Source organism: Anthonomus grandis, chromosome 7 (genome assembly GCF_022605725.1).
Source record: "Anthonomus grandis grandis chromosome 7, icAntGran1.3, whole genome shotgun sequence".
NCBI classification, from domain to species: Eukaryota; Metazoa; Arthropoda; class Insecta; order Coleoptera; family Curculionidae; genus Anthonomus; species Anthonomus grandis.
Window position 1 is genome coordinate 33,134,571 of NC_065552.1, and position 27,021 is coordinate 33,161,591.

Sequence of the window (27,021 nt, forward strand, 5' to 3'; positions counted from 1 at the left end):
TGTATAAATAAGCTAAAATTGCTTATAATATATAAACTTATCCCTGACTGCCGGTATTCGCTTTAACAACATACAAGTAAATTAATTTTATGTTTATGTTTTTAGCAATCTAAAATTAAATTGCAAATAAATTAAATGATTAAACATAAGCATTTATACATATTAGCTTCATTTGTATTTTTTTCCATTTTGATTAATTATTTACGCATTTTACTTCCTTTTTGACAGTATTTGCAAATTAACATTAAGGGTATTCAGTCCTCATGTTCAGCGTAATATGGTCTCGTTATTAAGGTAAATCTATTTTGTGTTTGAAATTTTGGAATATTCCCTATACCTAAATCAATTACCATCCATAATTATAATTAAACGACTAACTTTATAACCTGCGTACTTCATTAATTTAAACTTGCACTAAAACAGGTTTGTTATGGGCCTGTTATTAGATTTTCACGATATAAACATAATATCTTTAAAAGGCAAGGGGTCGGATTTAGAAGGATGTATTTATACAGTGACCGGCTAAAGTTCCGCATAAATTCGATAAAAATTAGAGAGACATGATTTTTTGAGAAAACGCTCAGACCCGTCGATTTTTATTTTAAGTTGCGCATTATTTCACATAAGTTTTTGTATACAGGGTGGAACAAACAAAGTCGAATATGAATTATTCAAAGCGATATTATTGACATCGTTAAAATACCGAAGGTGTCTTAAATAATTTCATCATTTCGGCCCTTGTTTACATTACTTATTTTTTCAAAATGTGACTCTATTACTGGTTTACAAAAAAAAACCTTACTGTGCCATCATCCACTTGAATAAAAACCAATTCGATTGATATTAAATTAATTTACCTAATCTGCTTAGTATTTAAAATCCTCAAGACTAGATATGTAAGTTTCGTTAAATTGGATCTGATGTAGTTTTTATGATATATAGCTTAAATTCGGAATAAAGGGCATTTTGCTTTCCAAACGGTTTCTAGCATCTACTGTGATATTTTTTTTTAAATATTATTTAAAATATAGGGTATGAACTTAAATTCTTCAGAAGCTAAGAACTTTTTGTGATCCTTGGTTTTCTGATTGCTTTGCCCAGAAGAAATCAATAAGATGTGTCTGGAAATAGTCTCGAGTGACACGAGTAGTACCAGTGCTACAAAAGTTCTGCAAGTTGTCTTATTCGTAAAAGACGAGCTTTGGGAGTTTCCACAGACTTACAGATGCACTCGATATTTATGAGTCGCATCTGCGCGTCAAGTAGATCTTGCACGTTTAATAGCTCTAAGTGGAAAGATGTGGGCTAGTTCTGAAATCGTTATTTACCATGATCGATTAATAAAACAGGCTCAGGTCCGTCACCTTCCTTCTGTCCAAGCTGCTAGTTAGCTCCTATAAGACCTCCTCTTCTGAATTAAATCAAAGAGCCTTAAAGTGTTTTTGGGTGTAAAGCTTCATTCTTGAGAGCAATACTCACGCAAGAGATGGATAAATATGCGCCTTGTAAATCTTTAAAAGTTGTTACGGTGTATACAGCCTTTTAGTCGCTTTACCTATTCCCGCTATATGAGCATGCTAGGATTTATTTATTCCAACCTCCACACCTAATAAGCGAACTGACGAAGACAGCAGCAAAGTAAGCACGGACATAACAAGGCTTGAGTGGCAGAGGAAGCCTTCTTTTTTAAATACAGCAGCCTGGGTCTTGGTTGCAATATACTCAATCAAATTGCACTTACCTCAAAAATGATGAATGAAGGTTGGCATTAATAGTTGTTTCCTGGCAACGTCTATGGTACTGGGTGTCATATGGTTGCAAGACCTGTCAAAAAGAGGGTATGGGACGCGACGCATCCCTGAGAGACACCAGCGTTGATTTTAAAACCTCTGCGAAGTGTGTTCATCACGGACAACCTGCATGGATCGGTTGTAAGCCAAGCAACGAGAATTGGTTGAAACCAATATAGTTTGTTTAAGAGTTTTTCATGCTAGATCCTATTGAATGCCTTGGAAATATTCAGAGCTATTACACGAGATTCACCATATTTCATGTGGCATAGGTCAACAGGGAGCCAGTAGATTTGTGCTTTCGAAAACCATATTGTGTTTTGTCTTGTGGGTCTACGGTAGAGTTTGATGCGAACATCTCATCCAGCTAGTTTGCCTTTTTCATTGCGGTCTTTGCAGTTGAACCATCTGCGCTGATTAATGGTGACAGTTTTGACATAGAGAAACCTTGACCAGCTTCTTTTGCTACAGACCGGAACGATTTTAATAAATTTAGAAAAAGAAGTGATTTTAAATGTCATGATGACTAGAACAATTGCAAGGCAGTTTGGAATATCACAAGCGAATTTTAAGGCGCGAATTACTGTATCAATTTCACATGCAACGGGTATACGATTTACTTCTAAGGAATTATGCACCGTAAACTTTTTCGAGTGGTTGTTACATCAGCAGTGAAACCAAAACTTGACCATGAATATTTTAGTTTTAGTAGACCAATTTTTCCAGCACGTGTTATTGGGCTGTGGAAAATCCGCATGTTATTCGGCGAGCACATTTTCTACAACGATTTTCAGTGAATTTATGGGCTGGAATTGTCAACTCAGTACCTATATGGCATTTTGGATAATCGTCTACCACCTAGTGCTTTTAATTTACGATTATTGAAACATAATTTACCGGTACTCTTTGAAGCAGTTTCTCGTAACTTTAGACAGCATTTTTGGTTTCTTCACGATGAAGCTCCATCACATTTGACGCATATTTCCCGATGGATAGACCGAGGTGGTTCAGTTGGATGGCCTCCTCGATCACCCGACCTTAATCCGCTTGACTTTTATTTTTGACTAAAAACTGTGTGTGTGTGTAACCGAAGTGGACAGTGAACAAAAGTTTAGAAATCGGATACATGCTGCTGCCGAAGAAATTCGACTATACCCTGGTTTAGACCATGCGTGTCGCAACTCGTCAATTATGCGAACTCAGTTATGGAGGGAACTTCGAGCAGTTACTATAATAATTAAATGCATTTACGTTTTTTGTTTTTATTTCAAATAGTTTATTGAATAAAAATAAAAAAAATCTCTGTAAATAAAAATATTTTCATTGTTTGTCATCAGCAATCATTTCCCAACTTTATGCGTATATGTTAAGAATCGCCCTGTGTATATGTATATCGAAGCAATGCAGAAATAAGATTAATTTAGAAATAAATTATTGAAGTTTGGAAAAAAACTATATACTACAGAAACACATATGTGCATATGTGAAGCTCAGATTCGTTCATTTCTTGCGTATTACTTTAAAATAGGAAGCTCTGCACCCAAAACACACTTGATTCCATCAAAAGACTGATCTACGTCTTATAGGAGATCCAACTAGAAGCTTGGATACTATGCGCCAAATAAAAGGAAGGGGCGGACCTGACTCTGTTTTATCGATACCATTACGATAAATGCTCTTCTGAAATAACCGATATTGTTCCATCTAGAGATATACATGGAAGATCTACTTGAGAGTCAGATGCGACTCATGAATAACAATTGCATCTGCAGATGCCGGTTATATCGAGACTCCTTTTTATGGAGAAGTGCAAGTGACCTTCGTAGCATTGGCGATATTTGAGTATCATACGATTTGCCCTTTTGTACCAAAGTATTCCGTAAAAGAAAAAATGTCCATTCATCTTCGAAGCTCTTAGAACTTATCTAAGTGAATAAGTCTTGATCGTCATTAAAAAGAGATACAAAAATATATTGTTATATTTAGTTTTGAAAATGTAGGCTCGAAATCAAATACCTTGAAATTTGTAAAAGTACTATATATATACTGCTTTATTACTGCTATATACCACAGGTGAGATATTTACTATGATATTAAACTTATATACAAGGTCAAACACAAGTAATATTATGCATATCATAACAGCCTTATTCTTATCCTTAGTAAGTGTTTCTTACTCACAATTATTAAATTTAAGAAAACTAAGAAATACTAGAGAAATTTTATTATTGCAATTTTAGAATTTTACAGTTATAGTACAGCATCATGCCTCATTTTTTCTCATGCCCAAGAAATGTTCTACCTAACTACTTTTAGAATTAATAGTTTTTATTTACTCCTTAAAGTAAACTACAGGTTTTCATTTATATTTCATTGTTGATCTATCTCCGTATCACATTTTCCCAGAAGCATACAGTCGAATCTGGTAACTTCTCGGATTTTTATTTATTTATTTATTTATTAATTTTCCGGGAATGTAGAAAAAAATAAAGATTTTTTTTATAGCAAATGATTTATGTATTTTTCGGTCAAAATGAAATGTATTACTTTTGGCTTTAGATTGGTTGGTTGGTTTTTCCATGACTGGTAAAATACGTTTTAATGTCTACAAAGCAGCAATTGTGCTTGAGAGTACAACTTTTTATCATAAAAACATTTATCAAATATATTTTTAATTGTACCTATCTGTCTTCCTACCTGTCTATGAGATTGTGGGAAATAGGGGCTGGTATAAGTACAATCAAATCCCCATTCCTCTGAAAATTTACGAAACACATCTGAGCATAACTAGGTAAACAGATATGTCTTAGATACGAAATTATTGAATTGACAGTAATGTTAGTTTCCAGGTATTTCACTTCAAAAAAATCTGAAAAATAATCAACAAAACAAATATAAAATTGTCCATTTAATTTAAAAATATTTATTGTTATCTTTCTCCAAGCTCTATCTGGTATTTTATGATTAATTAGTGGTCCTTTTGGAGTCGGTTTAGAATATATAGTGTAAGATCTACAATTTGATATATGAAATTATCAATATCTTGTGACATATTTGGCCAATAAAATAGGGTACGAGAGCGACATTTAGTATTTTTTCTAAGTGACTTTTATGCAATTTTATTAACATTTCTTTTTACAATGATTAAGGCATGTTTCAATAAAAAATAGCAAGTCGTTCGAATGAGAAAAGATTTCTTAAATAACCAAGTATGGTTTCACAATTTGATTTAATTTTTTGTTGCTTGCCAACCATCTTTTATAAAGTTATAGCAAAACTCCGTTTTTGTTTGACTTGAATTTGTTGTTGAGAGTAGTATTGTTAGATTGTATATCCTTAACCGTTTGGTATATTACATATTAATATTAACCCTATAGCACACCTTATGTACAAACTTGCTATTAACTATTATATAGATCACTGTATTAAATCAATATTTTTTTGTGTATTTTAGGACAGACAAAACGTTACAAGATATCGTTTACAAGTTGGTGCCGGAGCTCTTCCTCAGGGAGATGTTGAGGAGACGGTCTTTTTACAAGGACTATCCTCAAATCGCCGCGCGCGTATCTCCGGAAGAACGAGGCGAAGATACCGAAAGAACCATATTTAACCCACAAGAAATGATAAGCTTGTCTTTGGAATATATCTGGTAAGTTTACCATAATTATTATGATCTGCACCTCTGCTAAGTGATTTATTTAATTAAATTTGCGTTTAACAAAGCATGCATTTACTCGTCGTAATCTTATCAAAAAACTAGTTGTCGGAGTTGTAATCGTAAATAACCATCGCTAAACATAATAATTCAAACATCAGGATTAAACACCACAAATATTTACCAATCAATTAAATTGTATTCAAAACACAGGTTTGTGCTCAACAACGAGAACTGACAGCGCGCGGTAGAGACAGACCGAATAATAAAGATTAAAGGGCAGATAAGCCCTAAATATCGAAATATATCAGATCCAGCTGGCGTGATGGTTGCGGCTAGATAACCATTGTCCCTGTAAATAAATTGCCTCGTGTTAAAACCGCTCCGTACTACATTTTTTCATCATCAACCATTTCAGGTCGGTGTTAATCATATATTAGAGATGCATATTAATTATGAAAATTATTTTTTTTAACAAATTGCTTGTAATTTGGTGGAGTCATTTTGGACAGTTGCTTGGTTTAATGATAAAGACTTAACATTATTTAGGGCCTTTATCATTCAATTTTGATCTTCTGTGCTTTCTGCGGCATTCGTTCATAAAAATTATGGTTTTAATTTGTTTTGTTTATTGAACACGTTCAGAGCAGCAGGTGTTTCTGAATATATCGGAACAAGAAAAAAAAGGTGATAATTTAAATTGTTCTATACAGTGTGTCCATGTATGGGTATCTTGGAAACTATAGGGGATAGAAAATTGGTTAAATGGGGAAAGTTGTAGGGCATTTAGTTACTAGTTTAGTGCCGCTTTTAGAACGATTTTTTTTTCTGATTTTGAAATATTTGGAAAAAATCAAAAAGTTGGATTTTTTGGAAACTATTTCAAAATCGGAAAAGAAAAATCGTTCTAAAAGCGGCACTAAATTGGTAACTCAATGCTTTACAACTTTCCCCATTTAACCAATTTTCTATCTCTTATAGTTTCCAAAATACCCAAACATGTACACCCAATTTGGGTCACACTGTATATTTGTGTATTGTTTCAATAAGCAGTAATATTTAGTTTTGTTTCAATAAATTGTAGTGCATGTGTAGTGTTTAATATATTATTTATTAATTTGATCTCTATAAAAATGTTGATGTTTATTGAATTTCTGCGTATATCTGTATAACAATATCTGTATGCACAGTAAAAACAATGTCTAATATTGATAATGGCTTTAATTTGAACTTTGTAAAGAGCACTTTAGTAAAATGATCGCTACATGGGCTATCATGGATATCAAGCATTCCCATATAGTTTTTATTAAAGGAATAGGTCTATTACTGGGTCATGTGGCGCCATCTAAAAGCCAGACTTTAAAACATCAATTAAGATCACTAAATCTGAAAAGGTAAACCGTTTAAACTAATATGTCATGCGCTTACATGCTTTAAAACTTAAATTAAGATGTTCGAACCAAAGAGGTACATCGTGCACTATATTTTACACTTGTTAGAATATATTCCCTTTTTGTATTAACTTATTTATAAATATAAAGGGCAAGTATAACCATATAACAGGTGGACTCTATATATACTGACTTTTACAAAGCGTTCGATCGGGGTTAACTTTCGTATCCTATTGAGAAGGTTGGTGGGTCTGGATTTTCATTCGATGTTGCGGTTCTCTAGTTTATTGTTTGGTCATGTGCAGCATGTTAAAATTGCTGGTTTCTTGTCTGATATCATATACGTCAATTCAGGTGTTCCTCAAGGCGGTCACTGTTCGCCTCACTCTTTATTTTTTTTTATAAATGATATTCCTTATTGTTTTGACAATAGTGAAGTAGTTGAAGTTTTGGAGCACCATTATAAGTCCATTAGACCAGGAACTCCTGCAACAAGATCTTAATAGATTGTGTGTTTGGTGTAGAAAAAATCGGCTGATTCTTTACATAAAGAAGTGCGCATTTATTAAATTTACACGCAAAGTGAATGGGTTCCCATGGTCCTATTCCATCAATGGTACAGCAATTCAGTGAGTCACTATTCTTAGGAACCTGGGGTCTTTTTGGATAGTAAGTTGACCTTCGTTGACCACATCAATTCCATATCTATAAGAGACTCGAAGATGTTTGGATTTGTTCTAAGAAAAAATTTAAATAGTTTTATTGCATCTTTACGACCTGGAAAAAGAGGTCTTCAAGTAGTTGACTTAAAAGCAATTAAGTACTCTAGGGCATAAGAATGGAAAACTTTTTCAGTCAAATTACTTGCAAATTTCAAAGACTCGATAGGCTCGACCTCAGCCTTGCCACCATTATACAGAGCCAGACTCCTCATAAAAAAGGAAAAATATGAACATTTACAGCAGCTAAAAAAAGTTTACATTACTCATGACGAACATGCCTTTTATGATTAACTATCTCATAATAAGTAGCGTCCTGTACAGTTTGTACGAACACTCATTTAAACAAATTTCCTTTTAATCCCACATTATTCAGTTTTAAAATTTTGCTAAAAGAGTTACGCACTTACGCGAATTATTCTGACGTTATGCTGTTATTATAATTAGGTCCTTGCATAGTTTCCTCCACCCTTCTCTTTTTGCCTTTTTTATGCTACCATTGTATCTTGTTAAGCCTTGTCTATATTTTCTTATTTACGTAGTTACTGCTGACCGTCCTCGCTAACCATGCTTTGGCGACCCGTCAAACTAATAAAGGAGAGCAAGCTTTCTCAGTCTGGGTTTTTTAGTTCCTTATAGAGCCGGAAGGGATGACGATAGTTTCTATTTTTAAGCTACCCTTATACTCACCTATAAGATGATAGGTAATATTACCTATGAAACAGCTGACCATCTAAGAGATACAGGTGCCTATTGAAGCTACAGAGACATGCAAGAAGTCCAGGTCTCCTATTGTTTCGAGTTAGCTCTTAAGTAGCTTTCGTTGGATTTAATAACACTTTAATTCCTTGGCTTGTCGATACTGGCTGGCCTCTGTGATGTGATGATTCAAGTCTTCTCAAGCAAACTCGCTACCTGGTACTTCGCTCTATCCTAGAACTTAGCTTAATTGGATTGACTTTCTCTTACTCAATTTGTTAAGTGCAGCTTGGAACTGGTAATAGCAAACAGCTCCACCTTAAAGATTTTTGAGAATCTTCTTAATAAAAAGGTCTTTTTTCGATCGTTGTCGTATACTTCGTTTTCTTATAGCACTGTATAAGCAATTCTAGAGCTTTTGCGTACCAGTGGAGTTAATAGCATCAACCAGTCTTTATATAAGTATATGATTCAATTCTTTAACCTTTATGTAAATGGATCATCTAGGTGGACCAGTCCTATCAAAGACCTCATGATTCAATCAATCCTCTCCCTTTCCTTAAATATCGAATCCGCAAAGTATTTGCTATCCACAGTTATTCAAAAGGTAACTTATATTCCTCTCCTATATTCCTCTGGAATTTGTATTAGACCTCTGGCTAGTTTATTACACATAAATTTGCTTCTTTCCAATTACAACTATTCTGTGTTACGGGAAATAGTGTATGCAAATATGCAGAAAACCGCCAATAATGCATTGAATCACAAAGAAATTCCATTCTCCTGATCTATTTAAGATGTATTTAGACAAATTTCGTAGACGCTTAGTTATTGAAGAAAACAAAAAATTGACTTATGCACGTCTTTAGAAAAAAATACGATCTTACTCTATGACTTTCCCGCTAGGTGGTACCTGGTTGGTTTCTTGCAGTGCGGTATGGTCTGTTGCAGTCCAATTGTGAATTAAATAATAATTTTTAAGAGTAGAGTATGCTTTAAATATAAGTAATATTACCATTTATGAATTATTTCTGACAATATTGCTATATCGGAAACTAATCTACCTAATGTCTTTATTGAAAATACATAATAACTATAGATAGGTGTATATAGATTTCCTGTCAAGACAACAATAAAACATGAAATAAGTCCTGTTAGTAAGACCATGGACAAAGTTTCAGTTTTCTTTCTTTATAGTCTATTGATTGTTAATTTAAAAAAAATATTCTTATTTCAGTTATATTTGTATTTCACACACACACAAGTTTTTATTTAAGCTTATTTCTAAAATCCCCTGTTCTACGCTTATGAAGACGGTTCCCCCCTGATGTTACGAAAGTATCGATATTTACGATATGCGGAAAAATTTCCTCTTTTGGAAATGTGTGTAAACTTGACAACAGAGAATTTAGTAAATATGTTTGTAAACAAAACACCCCCCTTGTCCCTGAGCACATGTTGAACTAAAACAAAGTTGTTGTTTACTGATTCTAGTCTTTCAAGGTTCTAAGGAGTTTTCGTGGCCTTGTTTGTATTATTTACTAAACGCTTCTTGTACCTGAGTTTTTTTTGTCCAGGCTCACCTCTAGATTTTTGACCTAATCTTCGAGTCTCAGGTATCTAATTTTCTTCTTTTTGTAGAGGCCACTAGGGTGCGTGGTTTTTGCCGGGTTTACCCTTAGTTCTTCTCCCATGACGCAGTGCTCCACAACGATCAGAGCTCCTTGCATTTTTTCTAATACATGAGCCTGGTTGCCTCTTCGTGCTAGTAGAACGATGTCGTCTGCGTATCCTACAGCAAAGATATGTTATTTCTCCAGTCGTGACAGCAGGCTGTTTGATAGAAGGTTCTACAGCTGAGGTAAGAGTACTCCTTCCCTGAACACCTTGGCTTTTACCACGGTGCTGTTGAGACTCGCGATCACCTTCCTATGGTTGATCACCTTTCACAGGATGTATACCTCGTGCAACTATGGTTGATCGCATTTTGTCAAATCCTCCCTCAATGTCTAAGAAGGCTCTTAGGGCAACTTCTTTGTTGTTCTAAGATTGCTGTACCTACCCTCTGGGGTCGTATTTTTGAAACCATTCGAGTTTGATTCGCAAATGAAATTAGAGGATTTTGCATGAAAAATCGATATTCGTATTTTCGACCTCTTCGTGTGCGAACTTTTTCGCATGCGGTGTCTCGAATGGGTATACAGTATACTCGCGGTAACGTGAACTTACGATTTTATGAACAACTCATTAATGTGAACACCAATATTTTTCTATGTTAATTCTATAGTGTGAACAAACCCATATTTCGATAATGTGAATTTTAAGAAATCTTTAGTAATCCTGTGTAGACTTGTCTAAGCTTGTTAGTGGATATTGAGTTTACGCATTTGAAACGTTGTTTGGTCATTTAGTTGATGTTTATATGAGTGTTACTGCACTAGCAAAGAAATATCAAATAGCAAAATCAACTATTTGTGCAATTAAAAATAAAGATAAAAAAATTCTAAAAGTTGTTGGAGAGAGTTTAAGACCTAATAAAATTAACCAGTGCAGAAAACCCCAAGATGGAAACTGTGGTGTATAAATAGTTTACCAAACAGCGTGAACGAAATTTGTCAGTTACGGGTGATATGCTTAAAGAAAACGTTCTAGATTTACATAAAAAATTAAAACTCAACAATAAATTTCATGAAAGCGATGGATGGCTTCAAAAATTTAAATGGCGATATGGTAAAAGGCTGCTTAAAATTGCAAGTGAAAAGTTGTCCTCGCAGCCTCACCTTGTAAATCCCTTTATTCAAGGCTTAAGAAAGAAGATAAAGCAGCTTAATCTTAGTGAAGATCAAATTTATGATGCAGATGAGACGGGTTTATATTGGAAGTTATTGCCAGATAAAACCTATGTTGCAATTTTTGAAAAAACGGCTCCTGGTCTAAAAATAGCTAAACAAATAATAACTCTTTTGGGGTGCACAAATGCTACAGGATCACACAAACTAACGCCTTTAGTACTAGGAAAAGCAAAATCACCCAGATGTTTTAAAGGATTTGATAATCCAGTCATCTATAAAAGCACTAAAAATGCCTGGATGATGCAGGACATTTTCAGAAATTTTGGGATTTTAGGTTAAATCATTTTTACAAAGCAAAAACCTTTCTTTAAAAGCCGTTCTCCTGTTAGACAATGCCCCTTCGCATCGACCGGCAGAAGAATTAAAAACTTCTGATGGACACATTTTTGTTGTCTACATGCCCCCAAATGTTACACCATTAATTCAACCATTAGACCAAAATGTTTTGCGAATAACCTAAAACTATTTTACAGAAAAGGCCTATTAAGTTCAATTGTATCAAAGGGTCAAGGAGTAGCTGAGGCCCTAAAAGTTATAACTTTAAGAGATGCTATTATGCAATTACATATGGCCTGGCAAAAAATAGAGCCTTCAGTAATTTCAAAATTTCAAAAAAGTCTGTAATAGTTTTAGAATTTCATTGAGATATGATTGTTTCTAGATTGATTATAATCCCAAAGACATTGAGGAATGGAATACAGACGCAGTTAAGGAAAATGTCGATAGCAATGATTCAGAAGATAGTGACTGCGAGATATTAACTTTTGAAGAAAAAAAAGTTACGCATTTGGAGGCTCTTGCAGCCTTGAAAATTGTCACACAATGGGCCAATCAAAACTATGTAGACATAAAGGACATTATTACACTAAAAGGTTTAGAAGAAAAAGCTGTAGCCTTAAACCTGTCGTAAAAAAGACTGCAAACAAAAATTACATCTTTTTTTAAATAAAACTTTTGCTTAAAACTGTAATAAATGAATTTATAAATAAATACAAACATAAATAAAGTACAATGTAGTTCCCTTTTATTTTAATTTTAGCTATTTTTAATATAAACTCCATAATGTGAACATTTCAGTAATGCGAACTAAGTCGAAATTTTTTGAGTTCACATTAACGCGAGCCTACTGTATATACCATTCGAATTTCAAAGTTCGTGTGCGATTTTCAATTTAATTCTGCCACTTGTCTTGTTTTGATTTTAAACTAGCTTTGTTTTTTTTTTAATTTGTGTGAGTTGGTTAAGTATTTTCGTAGTGTTTTTTTGTTGTTTATTGAAAAAAAAATAACAATAATCAAATGGCAAGATTAAACAATCTTGTGCAAAGAAACGTCGCCGAGGCACTGGAAAAGACTGAAACTCGGGCAGATAGAAGGAATAGGATGTACTCTTCATTTCTTGACACATTAGAAATGTATTCAGATGCTCAATTTAATAAATTATATAGATTAAGCAAGCTTATTACGATCGAATTCATGCTTCCTTAAATTTGCTCTTCCATAAATACAATTAGTTTAATTAATTAAAATTTAAAAATTAATTAAATTAATTAATTAGTTCTTTCTTTTGCTTACTCGACAAAAAAACACAATATTTTTTATTTTTTGAATCCATCTTAAAAAAAGTCAATTCGAAAAACCCAAGAAACGCCATGAAAAAAACCTCAAAATTTCCTGATGTTTTTAACATGAAATTTTAGGTTAGGTTAAAAAATCTTTATCGTCTTCATCCCGTTTGACATGGCCTCCGATAGCACTCGACTTTGCTACGTTGCCACTACATTTCATGTTCGTATGCGAATGAAATTTCGAATGCTGTTCAAAAATGCACTTTTTAATTCGTGTGCGAATTTTGCCGCTCGACTTTGTTCGCATTCGAAGATTCTCGCATGGTTTTATCTCGTGAATCGCTGATTCACAAGATTTAGAAAATGTCAATTATATAAAAAAGAAAATCAGCTTAGTTTTAGCTCCATTAGCAATAGGATTTAAAACATCTACTTTATTGCCTTATAAATCTCCTCCAATGCTAAATAATCGGTAAAAAGATTTGAGCGCTCGCCCGTAGTGCATACTAACTAAAAAGATTAGAATTAAATTGCAAAACTTTGAACAGTAAATCGCAACAGGATTAATTAGGTTGACGAAAGGGAAACGCGAACTTTTCCCCGGACCGCTCCTGCAGGCAACGACGGGAACAATGGGATTATAAGAATCTCCGGGACCTTTATAGTCTGAACCTATAGCTTAACCCCCTTATTCAAATAATGAATACTAACAAGCATATTATTTTGCTCGTTAGTCTGTCGCTTTCCATTCATAATGAGACACCAGGGTTAAGGGTGGGGGTGGTCAGGATTTGTCCTTGAAATTCGCGTATGATTTAACGAAAATTTTTTAGTTCTAGAGTCTTAGTTGGAATATGACAAGATAATAATAATAATAATAAATATTTTTTATTTGCAAACTCATCATAACTACATAAAAAAAATATACATTTATTATTTTATGCAAATAAAAGGCCAACAAATTCAGAATTCTGCCAAGGCAAATTCTGCTCTTTAACATTGTGGCCAAAACTTAAAAAAAACTAACTAAAAGAAAATGTAGAAACGCTTTTAACACACTAAGTTTAATTATACACACTTACCCAAAAAATTTAGAACATTAACATAGTACCTCTCACAAAAAAAAAATAAAAAACACGCACATTAGTTACTCACACTAAACACAAATTTTCAGTCTCCAACCATACCCAATCTAACAATATTGACCCTTCAATATTTTACGCAGATAGCTGCTGACACATCAGAGGCACCATCATTCCTCTGCGAAAAGTCTGAACAAACACCAAACCCAACACAAAATTTATTATTTTATTTATTTATTAAGAGTTCATCTGATATGAAAAATTATAGGAAAAGAACCTTTTAAATAATTGAGTCTTATGTCTTGGAATATGAATTGCGTTTCTTCTTAAGGTATAGGTAAGGTGGACTACGGTATGTAAGAATTTTATAAAAAAAAGTAAGTAAATGAGCAACCCTACGATTTTGCATATTTAACCACCCCAGCTCGGAAAGTCTATGGGAAACGCGATTACGTCTGCGTATGCCAAAAATTAGGCGAATACATGAGTTCTGAAGCTTTTGCAATCGGCACCTGTCATTATAGTCTAGGCACCAACCGTAAACAACATCACAATAATTGCATTGTGACAGCACTAAAGAGTCACACAACATTTTTTTAATATCTTCACTTAGATATATGCAAGTAAATTAATTTTAAAGCAAAATACCCTTTTTTTAGAACATTAGAAACGTGTTGATGAAATCGCAAATCACTATCCACTATTAAGCCTAAACTTTTGCAATTATCTACAACAGGAATATTAGCATCACCCATCTTAATATTAATAGTGTTGCTGTTTAAAATATGGTTAATTTTTTGCTTATTACCAATAAACATTACAGACGACTTAAAAGGATTTAATTTTAGAAAAAGTTTTGAAGAAGTATGGCTTGTAAGTATTGATTAATTTTTGCTTCCGCATTTTTAGCATCTTCTGGCAGAAAAGAGTAATACAACTGAGCATCGTCAGCATAAAAATGGAAAAGGCAGTTTTTTAAATAAAAATAAAATCTAAAAGTATAAATAATAAAAAATAAGGGTCCTAAAATACCACCCTGAGGCACGCCATTATCAACTTCCAAAGGTTCAGATACACTTTCCTCTATCTTGACTCGCTGCACCCTACCGCTTAAATAAGAATTAATGAAATTAATAGCTTTATTAGAAAACCCTATATAGTGAAATATAGACTTTAAAATTTCGTGATTCACAAAATCAAAGGCTTTCGTATAGTCCAATAGAACAAGGGCAGAATCATGTCATCAGTAACATCCGCCAATGCTGAAGCACAACTGAAGTTCTTTCTAAACCCAGACTGTTTAGGGGGCAAAATATCATTAGCATTTAAAAAATTTCGAATTTGAGTGTCTAAGATTCTTTCAAGAATTTTTGAAAATGTAGGCAGAATACTAATGGATCTAAACTGATTAAAATCTGTTGGATTATTTACCTTTGGCAATGGCATCACAAAGGCCTGTTTCCAACATTTGAGAAAATAGCATCGATCCTTAAATGACAACTGATTTATTAATGTTCTGTTTTATGGATTGGTAAATGATGGAACTATTAAGACGTAATGTTATGAATATATAGTGAGACCCTAAAATATGACAACAGTTTAAGTATTGATTTTTAAAAATATCTTTCATCATACCTCTTGTAATTTTTATTTCATATTTATGACGTGAATATATTAGTTTGTTACTTTAAGTGGCTGAATATAGGACATTTAATTGAAATTGAAAGAATAGAAATTTTAATTTCTATCGAATTTGGAGAAAACTCAAGAAGTTTTTAACATAATTAACGCCAAATATCACATTGGAGATAATACAAAAAGCTGAAGAACAGATCGTGCATCTGAAAAAAATTAAAAATGAAAAAGCATTATCTATATAAGTTTATATTACCATTTAATAAGAATGAAGATCTGATGGAAGCATCTGGTAATAAATGGAAATATGTAAGTGAAAGTAATATTTTGAAAAAGGATCCTCTTTAGTGACAGATGCATATTTTGTTTAGGTACAGCAAATAGACAATATTTTAGGTATTGGAGGACAAACAGCCATTAGATGCATAAAATCAATAAAAATTAAGCGTTTGTTAAAACCTTTCTTGCGATGAAAAATTTATCGATACTTGTAATTTCTAGACCAGAAAACCCAAATAGGTTGAGAGTAATAAAATCTAAATTACCGTTTTTCTGGTCATCCATGGGCGTATGTGATAAATATAATGAATGAATAAAACGAGAAAAAAAGGTAGGGAACGATTCGAAAGCTATAAGAAGGGTACAGATAGGGTCTACCAATAAGAATGATATAAGTCTAAATTCCTAAAAAATAAAAACGAATTGGTTAATTTCTATGATTGATGTTTCATGTTGTAGTTTATTATGTAACATTATGTTTTAAACAAAATAATATTAAGATGTCCACCTCGGCTACGGCGGCAGACGTTTAGACGATTAACCCAATTTTCAATCACTTTTTCTAACAAGTTGGGCTGAATTTCGCGAATAACCCTAGTTATGTTAACTTTCAACTCATTGATGGTTTGAGGATTGTTAGAATACACCTTCGACTTCACATATCCCCAAAGAAAAAAGTCCAGGGGAGTAAGATCACAGGACCTTGGTGTACTGCGTGTACTGTGGACCTGTCACAGTACGTCCCCCTGCATCCTCAAAAAAGTATGGACCGATAATTCCACCGACATGCAAACCACACCACACAGTCACTTTTAACGGGTGTAATGGCATCTGTACTAATTTCTGGGGATTGTTCTGACCAGAAGCGGCAATTTTGCGTATTGACAACGCCACTAAGACAAAAATGGGCTTCATCTGAAAAGATAATTTGTTTCCCAAAATCGGCATTTTGTTCCAGCTGCAACAGGGCCCAGTCGGTAAACGTTCTTCGCAAACCATGGTCCGCAGGCTTCAATTCTTGAGTTAGAACCATCTTATATGGATGTAGGCCTAAGTCTTTCTTCAAAATGCGCCACAGAGACATTGGCCTAATTGCTGAGAACGGCGCAAAACAGACACATTGTTATTCGCCTCAACACTTTCTTTTGCAGGGGCGATATTTTCAGCGGTCCTTGCACTTTTTTGTCGCGTTGGTGGCTTATTATCCAGAAGAGTGTACTCCCGTTCAAACTTATTAATTGTGCGCCTTATTGCAAGCTCAGAAGGCCGTCCACGATGGCCAAAATCTTCTCTAAGAGCACGATAACAGGCTCTAACCGATTGCGCATTTTCGTAATACCTTTTCACGATAGCTATACGTTGCTCTTGACTTAAACGATTCATGATGAAATGTCAAAGTATACTTAATACAACTGATGCTTGATCCGCGTTTTGACACATACCATTTTGCGTACATGGCCCACTAAACTTCTATCACTTCTATTGGTAGACCCAATATTTATTCGGCAGGGAGTGCGAGGCCTGGTTAGATTATAACTAAATTAATTAATTTAATTTAAAAAAAAAATTTATTAAAAAAGGTACCAAGGCCAGACCGTAGCAAATAAGGAAGCCGCTTCAACACAGTGAAATCAAGGTACTATTTCTGTTTCAAAGACGTACCCTTAGCAATTATCTTCCGGAGAATTATATATAATAACGGTAAAAATGCAATTAATTAAATAATTAAAGGAAAAATGTAAAGTACAAAAGACCACTTTGGCAGGAATCCAGTAGATGAGAGATAATTTAATGGTAGCAGAGAAGAGTTTTGATGCAAAAAAATACTAATCTAAACATCCTGTAGTATTAATAAGGGGTCATAGGACAACCACACCAATTAGCCCTCTTGTATCAGAGGATATACGTAACGCATCGTATTTAGGGGTTATTTTACAAAATTTACTTAGTGCCTCATAGATTTCAGCACTATTGGTTCGATCGGTACCGACCACCGGTTCCGTAGTCAAATTTCAGCCAAATAGCTTATTTCTTTTGCCCCGGAGGATCCATAAGATGAAGTAGGATGCAAGATATAATGTTTATGAAAGGAGCATGGGAGTAAGAGAGTAAAGAAATGTAAGATAGGTCGAGTTAAATGTAATAGTTGATGTAGATAAATAAATAGGGCTGCTAATAAAAACAATGAGTAATGGGTATATATTACTTCAAAAGTGTTAAACATTGATAGTATTTGCGCTCGTATAACATACAGATTTATATAATACAGTGTATAAAAGTATAAAAAATTCAAAATGGATCAGACGTTTTACTCCTATGAATAGGAGTTCCAATAATAAATTTACTAGTCGTACTCCTACATTGTTGGTGGTTGAAAAAGTTATTGATTTAAATGTGCATTATTGTTTAAAACACAACCTCCCTAGTTTTGCTGTAGATGGAGTTATATAGAAATGTTCCCAAATGACTCGAATAGGAAAATCTACCATTTATAGACTATTGCGAGAAAGAAAGGCAGGACAGATAGAACCTTCAAGGCATATTACAGGAAGACCAGCCAGAGTTTAACAAAGTTTAATTTTTGGGACAAGGATTTTAATAAAGTAATAATAGTTGGTTTAATTTATATTATAGTACCCTGCCTGAATGCCTTTGTCGTACCATTTTCAATGTTTATCCAAGGGGTAATTACAGAAAAAGCTCATAAACCGGCAAACCCAGATTGTAGTACCTGCGCTTATATGTAAAAAGAATTCATTTTGCAACACAAATAGTGGAAGTGGAATACATTATTGGGGGTCACCCTGTAGCCCTTTTGCATACTTAGGGCCAAATTATGGACCCCTTGGTAAGTGTCTGGAAAAGTTATCCTGCTGGTAACATTAAAAATTGAATTATAAACTTCTTGTTTGTCTTACCAGCAGGATAATTCTTGCTTACCAGTAGAATAAGTTAACAACAGTGAAAAGCAGTGTATTTTTCAAAGAGCTAGAGCTTGCATAGTTTTGCAAGAAGTTTGTGTATAATATTCTAAATTTTGTTCTTAATCTATATGAGTATTTTGTAAAATTCTACCAAATTTACTGCACAGTATACAGTTTCTAAAAAGCTGCGTACTGTGATTCACTGGCAAAGGTCTGGTGGGATATTTACAAACAATTAAATACTAGCACTAACAGAAAGAATATCTGATTTGGCACAAAACAAGTATGCATCAAGTACCTGTAACTATTATCACAAATTAAAAACCAAACACTCCATTATTTTTGTTTATTTCATTTATTTTCTCAGGACCGGAGATTCATAACCCTAATCTTTCTTTTTTTCTTAAGATTATTGTACCGACCAGAACAATTATGTTGTTGCCAAACTGTAAACCTTCTGTAACAGGTTAAAATTTGGTTCATAATTCCTCCTACAGCTACAGGTAGGTTTACCGAGAGGATAGAATTTATCTGCCTGATAACACACAGGAACTTTACTACCAGCTGGTCCGTAATTTGGTCCTTAATAGGATTTTATTACTCTCTACCGATTTGAAATGCACTATAGTTCATAATAGAAATTACTTGAACAAGCTGGATAGGTCTATTTGGTTTCACCATGGCAAAAACCAATACCTTGTTTCATAAATAAGTTGTAAACCGAAAGTATTAACTTATTCTACTCGGCGCTTTCCGGTTTTAAATGTTTTACCGGCATTTCGTTGCCTATCCAAAACTACACAGTCTAAATGGTCCGCTATTTACTTATGCTACGTCGAGGTCTTTTTTTCCTCTTCACTTACAGTTCTTCTCTGTCTGTTGCACGTTTACGGATTTACGGTCGGACCGGCAATATAACGCTTATATGTACTTTGTTTTGACGACCAAAGCTCCAGGGCTTAAAACGTCTGGTGTGCTGCGGCTGATTGTTTCTTTGTGAATGTCTCTTAATGGCTTTTTTGTGTGATATTATGTGGTTTATTTTCGCGGCCTTATTTCATTGCTTCAACAGGAATCTGAAAATGTATGACTATTGTTGTTATGTAAAGACAGTTTGTTTAACCTAATAACGGAATTAAACTTTGGAGACAGACCTTCCAGATGTTCCAGCCTATTTAAAATGATAATTTTAAATATGTTCTTGTTGGCTACAGCTAAGGAGATACTTGAGAAAAGTAAATTGTAAATGTTCATTTAATACCTGATAATTTACACAACAACCATCAGTCTAATAGAGAAAGAAATAATACTTTTACCAATATAAGTTCAGTAGATAACCGAAAAATTAACTCAGAAAATAACACGTCGCAAAAACGAAAAGTTGATATCAGTAGTGTAAATTCCAATCATGATTTAGCCAAGCATGGGCGGGATTATGATTGGAATTTTTGTAGTGGTCCTTTGGGTGGGTATCAAAAAACGTTTGAGGAAGTTAAGTTTAAATTATTAAAAGAATTAAGTAGTAGTCTTGCAAATTTAATGCCTTCTTCTTCGAATATGTGTCTGGAAATCAATAGCCCGTATTTATAAAACTGAAGCATTTACTTTGAAGTGAAAGGTACAAGCAAAAGGTAGAAGTAAAAGGTTTTGCTCTAATTCGTAGTCATATTCTCTACCTCTTCCTTGCAAGCAAATGCTTCGGGAAAATAAGGTAAAAGGTACAGAGATTAGCGATTTCGACAAGACATGCCTTGCAGCGTGCAGTCAACGCGTATGTGGTCTGTAACTGATGAGGTTGGTCTTATTTGTTTCATAATCAAAAGCAGTTCGCACGTCAAATTGATGTAAAGAAGATCCATCTAACTTATTTGTGCAGCTATTTTAAAGTGAATAAAATATTTAAAATGTCTGACACCGATAGTGAACAGGAAGTTAACGAAGATGCTCCTAACGAGATGGTGTTTATCGCTGAAAAAGTCCAAGCATTTTCGGATATTTCGAGAAATCTCAAGTTCCAGCGATGAAAAAAAAAGAAAACTTTATTTTACTTTATTTGGCAAGGAGATGGATATTAAAGCTTTTAGGAAAAAAAAGAAAACGCGACTGAAAAATAAAACTGACAAAAATAAAACAGGGAACAAGCCCATTCGTCTTTTGTCCTGGGAGAAAGTTATGTTAAATGCTAAGTCGGGTACCAGGTGAGAAATAGATTCAGGTCTTTATCATTACCTTGTAGGTACTTATCATGCATGTATATTTTTATTAGGGGCTCTTGCAATTGGCGTTGCAAGTCAACCTTCTTTACCTACTTTAAAAGATGACATCATGGTGGAAAACGATGCTCATCAGATGATTATGCCTCAAGTAGTAGCTAACAAAAAGCGATCCTACACATCGGTTGAAGAGGTTGCTGCAAAAAAAAAATCCTCCGAAGCCTACCTTTGCTTCGGGCAAACAAGAGTCTGACGAGACGAGGCAGTTAACGACAACCCAGCTTCAACGATTAGTTTTAGTTGAACAACTGAAAGTTGCTCGTCTCCAACAACAATATTACTCTGCCAGGCTAAAAAATTTAAACGAGGCATCAAACGAAAAAGCCTCGCAAGAGTATGTTGTTGGAGATAATATTTACCAAAACTTGTAAAAATAGACGTATATGTAATATGTATCATTTATAACAAAAAAAATAATTAAACGTTTTTTTCCAGTTCAAACGTGTAAGTTTTTTTTTTAGTTTAATAAATACATCTTTGTACGTTTGAAGTAAACGAAATATACATAGCATTACATGAAAGTTTCAATCCTAATTATACAGCTATATTGTTATTGGTAATAAGACGAGCTAATTCCTCTCGCCGTCTTTGTCCTTGTGCGCGAATAGCATCTACATGTTCATTCTCTATAAATGGCAAGTCCTGTTCTTCTTCTTCGTCATTTTTTTGAAAATTTTTATCTCCTAATTGCTTAGCTATATTGTGCAACACAGCACACGCAATTATAACTTCTGGAATACTGGTCAGTTTTAATCTGCATCCATACTTCAGGATAGGAAATCGCCGCTTTACTTGCCTAAATGTATGCTCAATCACAACTCGCTCTAATGTAAGCAGCCTGTTAAAGACTCTCTGATATTCCTCGTGGGGGTCGATGTAAGGAGTCATAAGACATGACATTATAGCATACCCACTGTCTCCTAGAAGAATAGTGTTTCTTGTCTTTTTCATGATTTCACACACTGCCGAATTTTTCTGTATACGAGCATCATGGACTGATCGAGGCCAACTTGCATCTATACTAGTTATAACAGAATTCTGGTCGCATGTAACCTGTACATTAATATTGGCAAAACCCTTTCGATTTACATATTCGTCTCCGAATTGGGCTGGTTTTCCATCAAGACGAATATGAGTGCAGTCGATAACTCCAATAGCTGTGGGAAAACGGAACCTGGTCAACCATTTCTCTTTGGCCTGCATAATTTGATTTTCTGTATTTGGGAACCTGATAAATTTGCCGGCTTGTTGTACAATTCGCTCTAGCACGTCATGAAATATTCGGGACACTATGGGTTGCGAACATCCCAATTCTTCAGCTATTCCGCTCTGAAATCCAGGGTTCGCACAATACCGCAGAAATATTTTCATTTTCTGCACAGGTGACTGGGCTGCTCCACGAGATTCGAAATCCATGCCAAGAAAGTAATTTGCCAACCACACCACATTTTCCTCCTCAAATCTAAACAACGTCTTGAAATCTGACTCACGAGGTGTACGTCTTGGTTTGTAGTATTTTCTTGTACGTAAATGCACCACATTAGCCATAACTAACACAATACTGCGACTAATCAACTAAAGATCACTTAAACAAGCCCTTACAAATAGATTTTATTAAATGAAATGCACAAATTTTAAGATGCAGGCTCTAAGATGCCGGGACAACTAATGATAAAATGAGAAAAGTTGCTGTTACCTAGATTCCTTTTTTTAGAAGCAAATCCTTTAGTTTTTAAGCAAATGCTTCTTTTTATAAATAAGAAAAAGTTAACACCTTTTACTTTGCAGAAGCGAGACCTTTTCCTTCACTTTTTTTTTGTGCATATACATTTTATCCCGCTCAGTCGCTCTTGACATTTCCAAGGCATTTGACAGAGTGTGGCATGAGGGACTACTAACTCTCCTCAATCGGCATACAAAACTCATTATTGAATTGGATCAAAAGTTTTCTTGAACAACGAACAATCCAAGTAGCCGTCGACGGATACCTCTCCGACAAATTTAACATTAACGCTGGAGTCCCTCAAGGATGCATTCTATCCCCCACCCCTTTCTTGTTATATATCAACGATTTGCTAGGAACCACTGTCAATCCAATCTACAGCTTTGTGGACGATAGCACACTTATTTCCACATTTAAGTCCACCAAACCAACGACAGCCGCAAGTTCTCAGAATCTTATGCAGCAACAAGTAGCTTCAACCAACAACGATATTAGAGCAATCTTGGAGTGGGGCGATAACAATTTGTTCAATTTTAACGCTAAAAAAACGCAAGCTGCAGTATTTACGATGAAGACTAACCTTGGTGGCCCGGAGCTGGTTATGGCAGGGAAAACATTGCCAATGAAATCATCTTTACATCTTCTAGGAGTCGAGGTCATCAACAGTGTGTCCTGGCATGACCACGTTGCCAGGGCGGCTTCTAAAAAACTCGGAGTGCTTTTCAAAACGAAAAAACTGTATACACCAGAACAGCTGCTGACTCTTTATAAGGCTCAAATACGCCCTCGAGTATTGCTCGCATGTCTGGAGCTCTGCATCCAAGCATAGTATAAACCTGCTGGATTCTATACAGAAGAGAGCTATTCGTCTTATCGATAAACCAGAACTGACAAAGAGTCTGGATAGTCTGGAGCACAGGAGAAAGGTGGCGGATCTCTGTTTATTCTACGGTTATTATCACGGTAAGTGCTCCTCTGAGCTGGCAGGCCTGTTTCCACCCAGGGCTGTTCCGGCAAGAAGGACGCGTCTAGCAGTTGCGGCTCATCAACATCGAGTCCACCTGCCTACCCCAAGGACGTCGCTGCATCGGGACTCATTCATCTGGAGAACATCTTCTTTGTGGAACGGGCTTCCACCTCCCATATTTCCCGACGCATACAACCTACAGCGATTCAAGATAAATGCCCACAAATATCTTCGCGCAAGCACCACTCCAAGAGTGCCATAGGACTTTCTTCTTGTGCTTGTGTTTACCATAAAAAAAAAATACTTTGAAGGAATTGCTTTATTTTTTAAAAGCAAAAGGTAACACTTTTTTTATAAATATGGACTAATATGTGTATACCCAATCAACACATTATATTATTATCGTTAAATATATATTTATTCAACGATTTTTTAGTAAATTTATGGTTTTGGTATATTTATCAACCGTATATGGTCAAGATATATTTATTAAACTGTAGAATATACGTATATCATATACGATTCTGTTTACACAAGAGAAAAAGTTTCGGCATTAAAAATATTAACACGGGATTTACATATTTAGTTTTTAAACACTATTACTACACCTCAAATATTTGATAAAATCTTTCTGAAAAATCACTGTTTTTTGTCGTTATTATCCAAACTAATAAGCTGTTTTGAAACTAATTATTTATATATAAAATTATATCAAATTTTAATAAACATTGTTATTAAATTAAATATTGAATATATATTTTCTGCAAAAACATTGTTTATCATGAACACAACCCTTACCCCCCCACCCACCCCAAACATTTGCCCAGTTAAAAATTCTTTTGAAAAATCACCGTATATAAGAATCATTTCAGTAATGCTCTATAAATGGGGTTGTACTTTAAATACCGAATTCTAATATTCCTTCTTTGTCTTCCTTAATGAATTTGGCATTTAACGGAGTGCGAATCTGTTAATTCTTTAAAAAAAAATGTATAAGAACCAACTGGCCAATTATCTTCACTATTCAAATAAACCCCGTCAATTACGGATTAATTTTATTTAACCTAATAGATGAAATATAAATTAAGTCGACACTAGTTACCACACGTTGGGCGCCAACATTTATTAATGGTCATATTTACGGTCGAAACTTCACATTTTACTTTCATACCTAGATAGGTTTTGTTATAATAAATATAGTACTATTCCTATTCACTTACTATTTCTCTATACTTTTCATAATCCCAACAAATGTACACTTAAAATAACTAAAACTGATGACCTTAATAAGTGATCTTGATGACTCCTTATTTGCCCTGTTTTGTCAGCGCGCATTTTTCAAAATTATGCTGAATATTGAGTCTCAATTTTTATTTTGTTATTAATATGAAAACCTTGTGTTAATTTTCGATGTTAACTAAAACGGAGTATCGCAAGTAAAACAAAAATTGTTTATTTGGGGTCACACTTACCTACACAGTAACATTTTATTTGATTTTTAATATAATAATTTAATTTGCAGCAAGAGTAGAAGGGGATAAAAAAATATATCAATTGTGAATTAAAATAATCTACGCCAATGGTTCTACAGTATTTATACCGTAATCTTGTTTAGTCGACCAACAACATAATATATTATGATATGTTCGCTTTTTATGTGCGCGGTATGAAAAACGTGAAAAGTTTTTTAAATTAAAAGCGCCAAAGTTTGCACACATCCATATAAAAGAAAGCCTCTCTCATTTCGTTGATTAATGGTTTTATTTGTAATTAATTACGTTGCTGTTTCGTAGGGAAAAAAACATTATAATTAAAGTTTAATTGAGAAGTGTAAAAATTTAAAAAAAAATGTTGATCAATTGTCTCCATAACAAATAGCAAGGGGGAAAAAGCGAGCGCCCTATCAAATAACAGAAATCGTGGACCGTACAGAATTAATCTGCGGCCATCGGATGCCAAATATCGCGGTCACAAAAGGGTTTGTGTAATTGACGGACGAATGGCGAAACGCGGTCAGCGAGTTCACAATTTGCGGGAAATTGATCGATTTGCTGACGCTGATCGGATAAATGATATCGTCGAGATCATTTATACCCTACTTTTGTGATGACACTTTGGGTGGTAGTATTGAAGAAGGTTTTTCTTTTGTAAATTAATGATTGAACCAAAATGTACTGTTTTATTAAGGTTTTTAAGTCAGAAAAAATAAGGAATATCAAAAAAGACAAGAAAGAAAGACAATGGAAACCAAGAGTAAAGGACGATAAAAATCAATAAAAAATGATGTAGCTTAATAAATTTTGATAAGCAATAAATAACTATAATAATTACTTTCACAATTAAAAAAGAATTGCCAACATGTAAAAATATACGGAGGTAAACATGAAAATTATATTGCAAATATAATTTTAATAGATCAACAATTTGAGATCAATTTCATCAAATAATAGTCCGATGGTTGGAACTTTTGGTGTGATACTCGAATTACGAGACCGTTTTTAAATCTCAAAACTTTCACTTTTAATCTTCTCCCGAAGATCATTAGCGAAACACGGGTCGAGAGTAGAAATAAAGAGTTTTGGTTCGTGGTAAATCTGTCTCGTAATTCCATCATCAAATAAGATGGGTCTCATATATCCTAAGTAGTTTTTTGACATTATCTCTTCTGAAATGAGTAATGAGTTTATGGAGCGAACTGCTTCGGTCGTATCCCAAGAACTTAATTAATAAAACAAACACTTGTATAATTGAATGTCAATAACAAAACTGAAAAGGTCCTAACGCATCCATAGTCTTTGAGGAAATGAGGACTATAAGCCAATGCAACCCAGCATTAGAGTTGTCTCTCTTTCTTTCTCTTTATAGCTGTTACAATCATGTCCACCATTAGCTCTTCAGCTTTTGCGATATTCAGAGTTCTAAGACCTGATGGTATGTTGTCCCTGTTAGTTCTTCTATTTTTCTCTTTTTCTATTATATAGGGTAATATTGTATAGGTCGATTTATTTTTCGTAGGATATTTCTTTCTGCAATTCTCAATCTTTTCTCGTTTTTTTGCACATGATCCAAGTCTCACAGGCGTCATAATCCCTACACGCCACTAAGTGTAGGGATTATGACTATATCAAGAACTGTCTATGTAATCCGCTAAGGTCAACATAAGGCAGGGGCTCTGATTTCTAAATAAAAGAGACTCGCCTTTTCTACAGCAATATTAGGTCATGATTTATATTAAAAAAGGTTGAAGAAACAACACTTACGAAGCCTTCCATGCTAATTTTTGTTAACCTGCTACAAGTTTATTAGGTATTCTTAGTTCTAACAGAGAATTCTAAAGCTTCACCCTCAGAACGTTATCATACACTTGTTAGAGAGCTAATGTAGGACTTTATCGTATTCCCAACACTTCTCGATATAGCAAGTTATTCTTTCGGGTAGTACAAAGGACCAAACCTTATATTC

General features: G+C 34.2%; 1 protein-coding gene across 2 annotated transcripts in view; it reads left to right on the plus strand.

The window, feature by feature from the left end:
* The window catches only part of LOC126738807 (polycomb group protein Psc-like), a 274,309-nt gene that overhangs the window by 114,447 nt on the left and 132,841 nt on the right, over window positions 1-27,021 (plus strand). For both annotated transcript variants that reach the window (XM_050444249.1, XM_050444248.1), the window contains one exon: window positions 5,245-5,442. In XM_050444249.1, coding sequence (XP_050300206.1) covers window positions 5,245-5,442 — 198 coding nt within the window. The remainder of the gene's footprint in view (window positions 1-5,244; window positions 5,443-27,021) is intronic.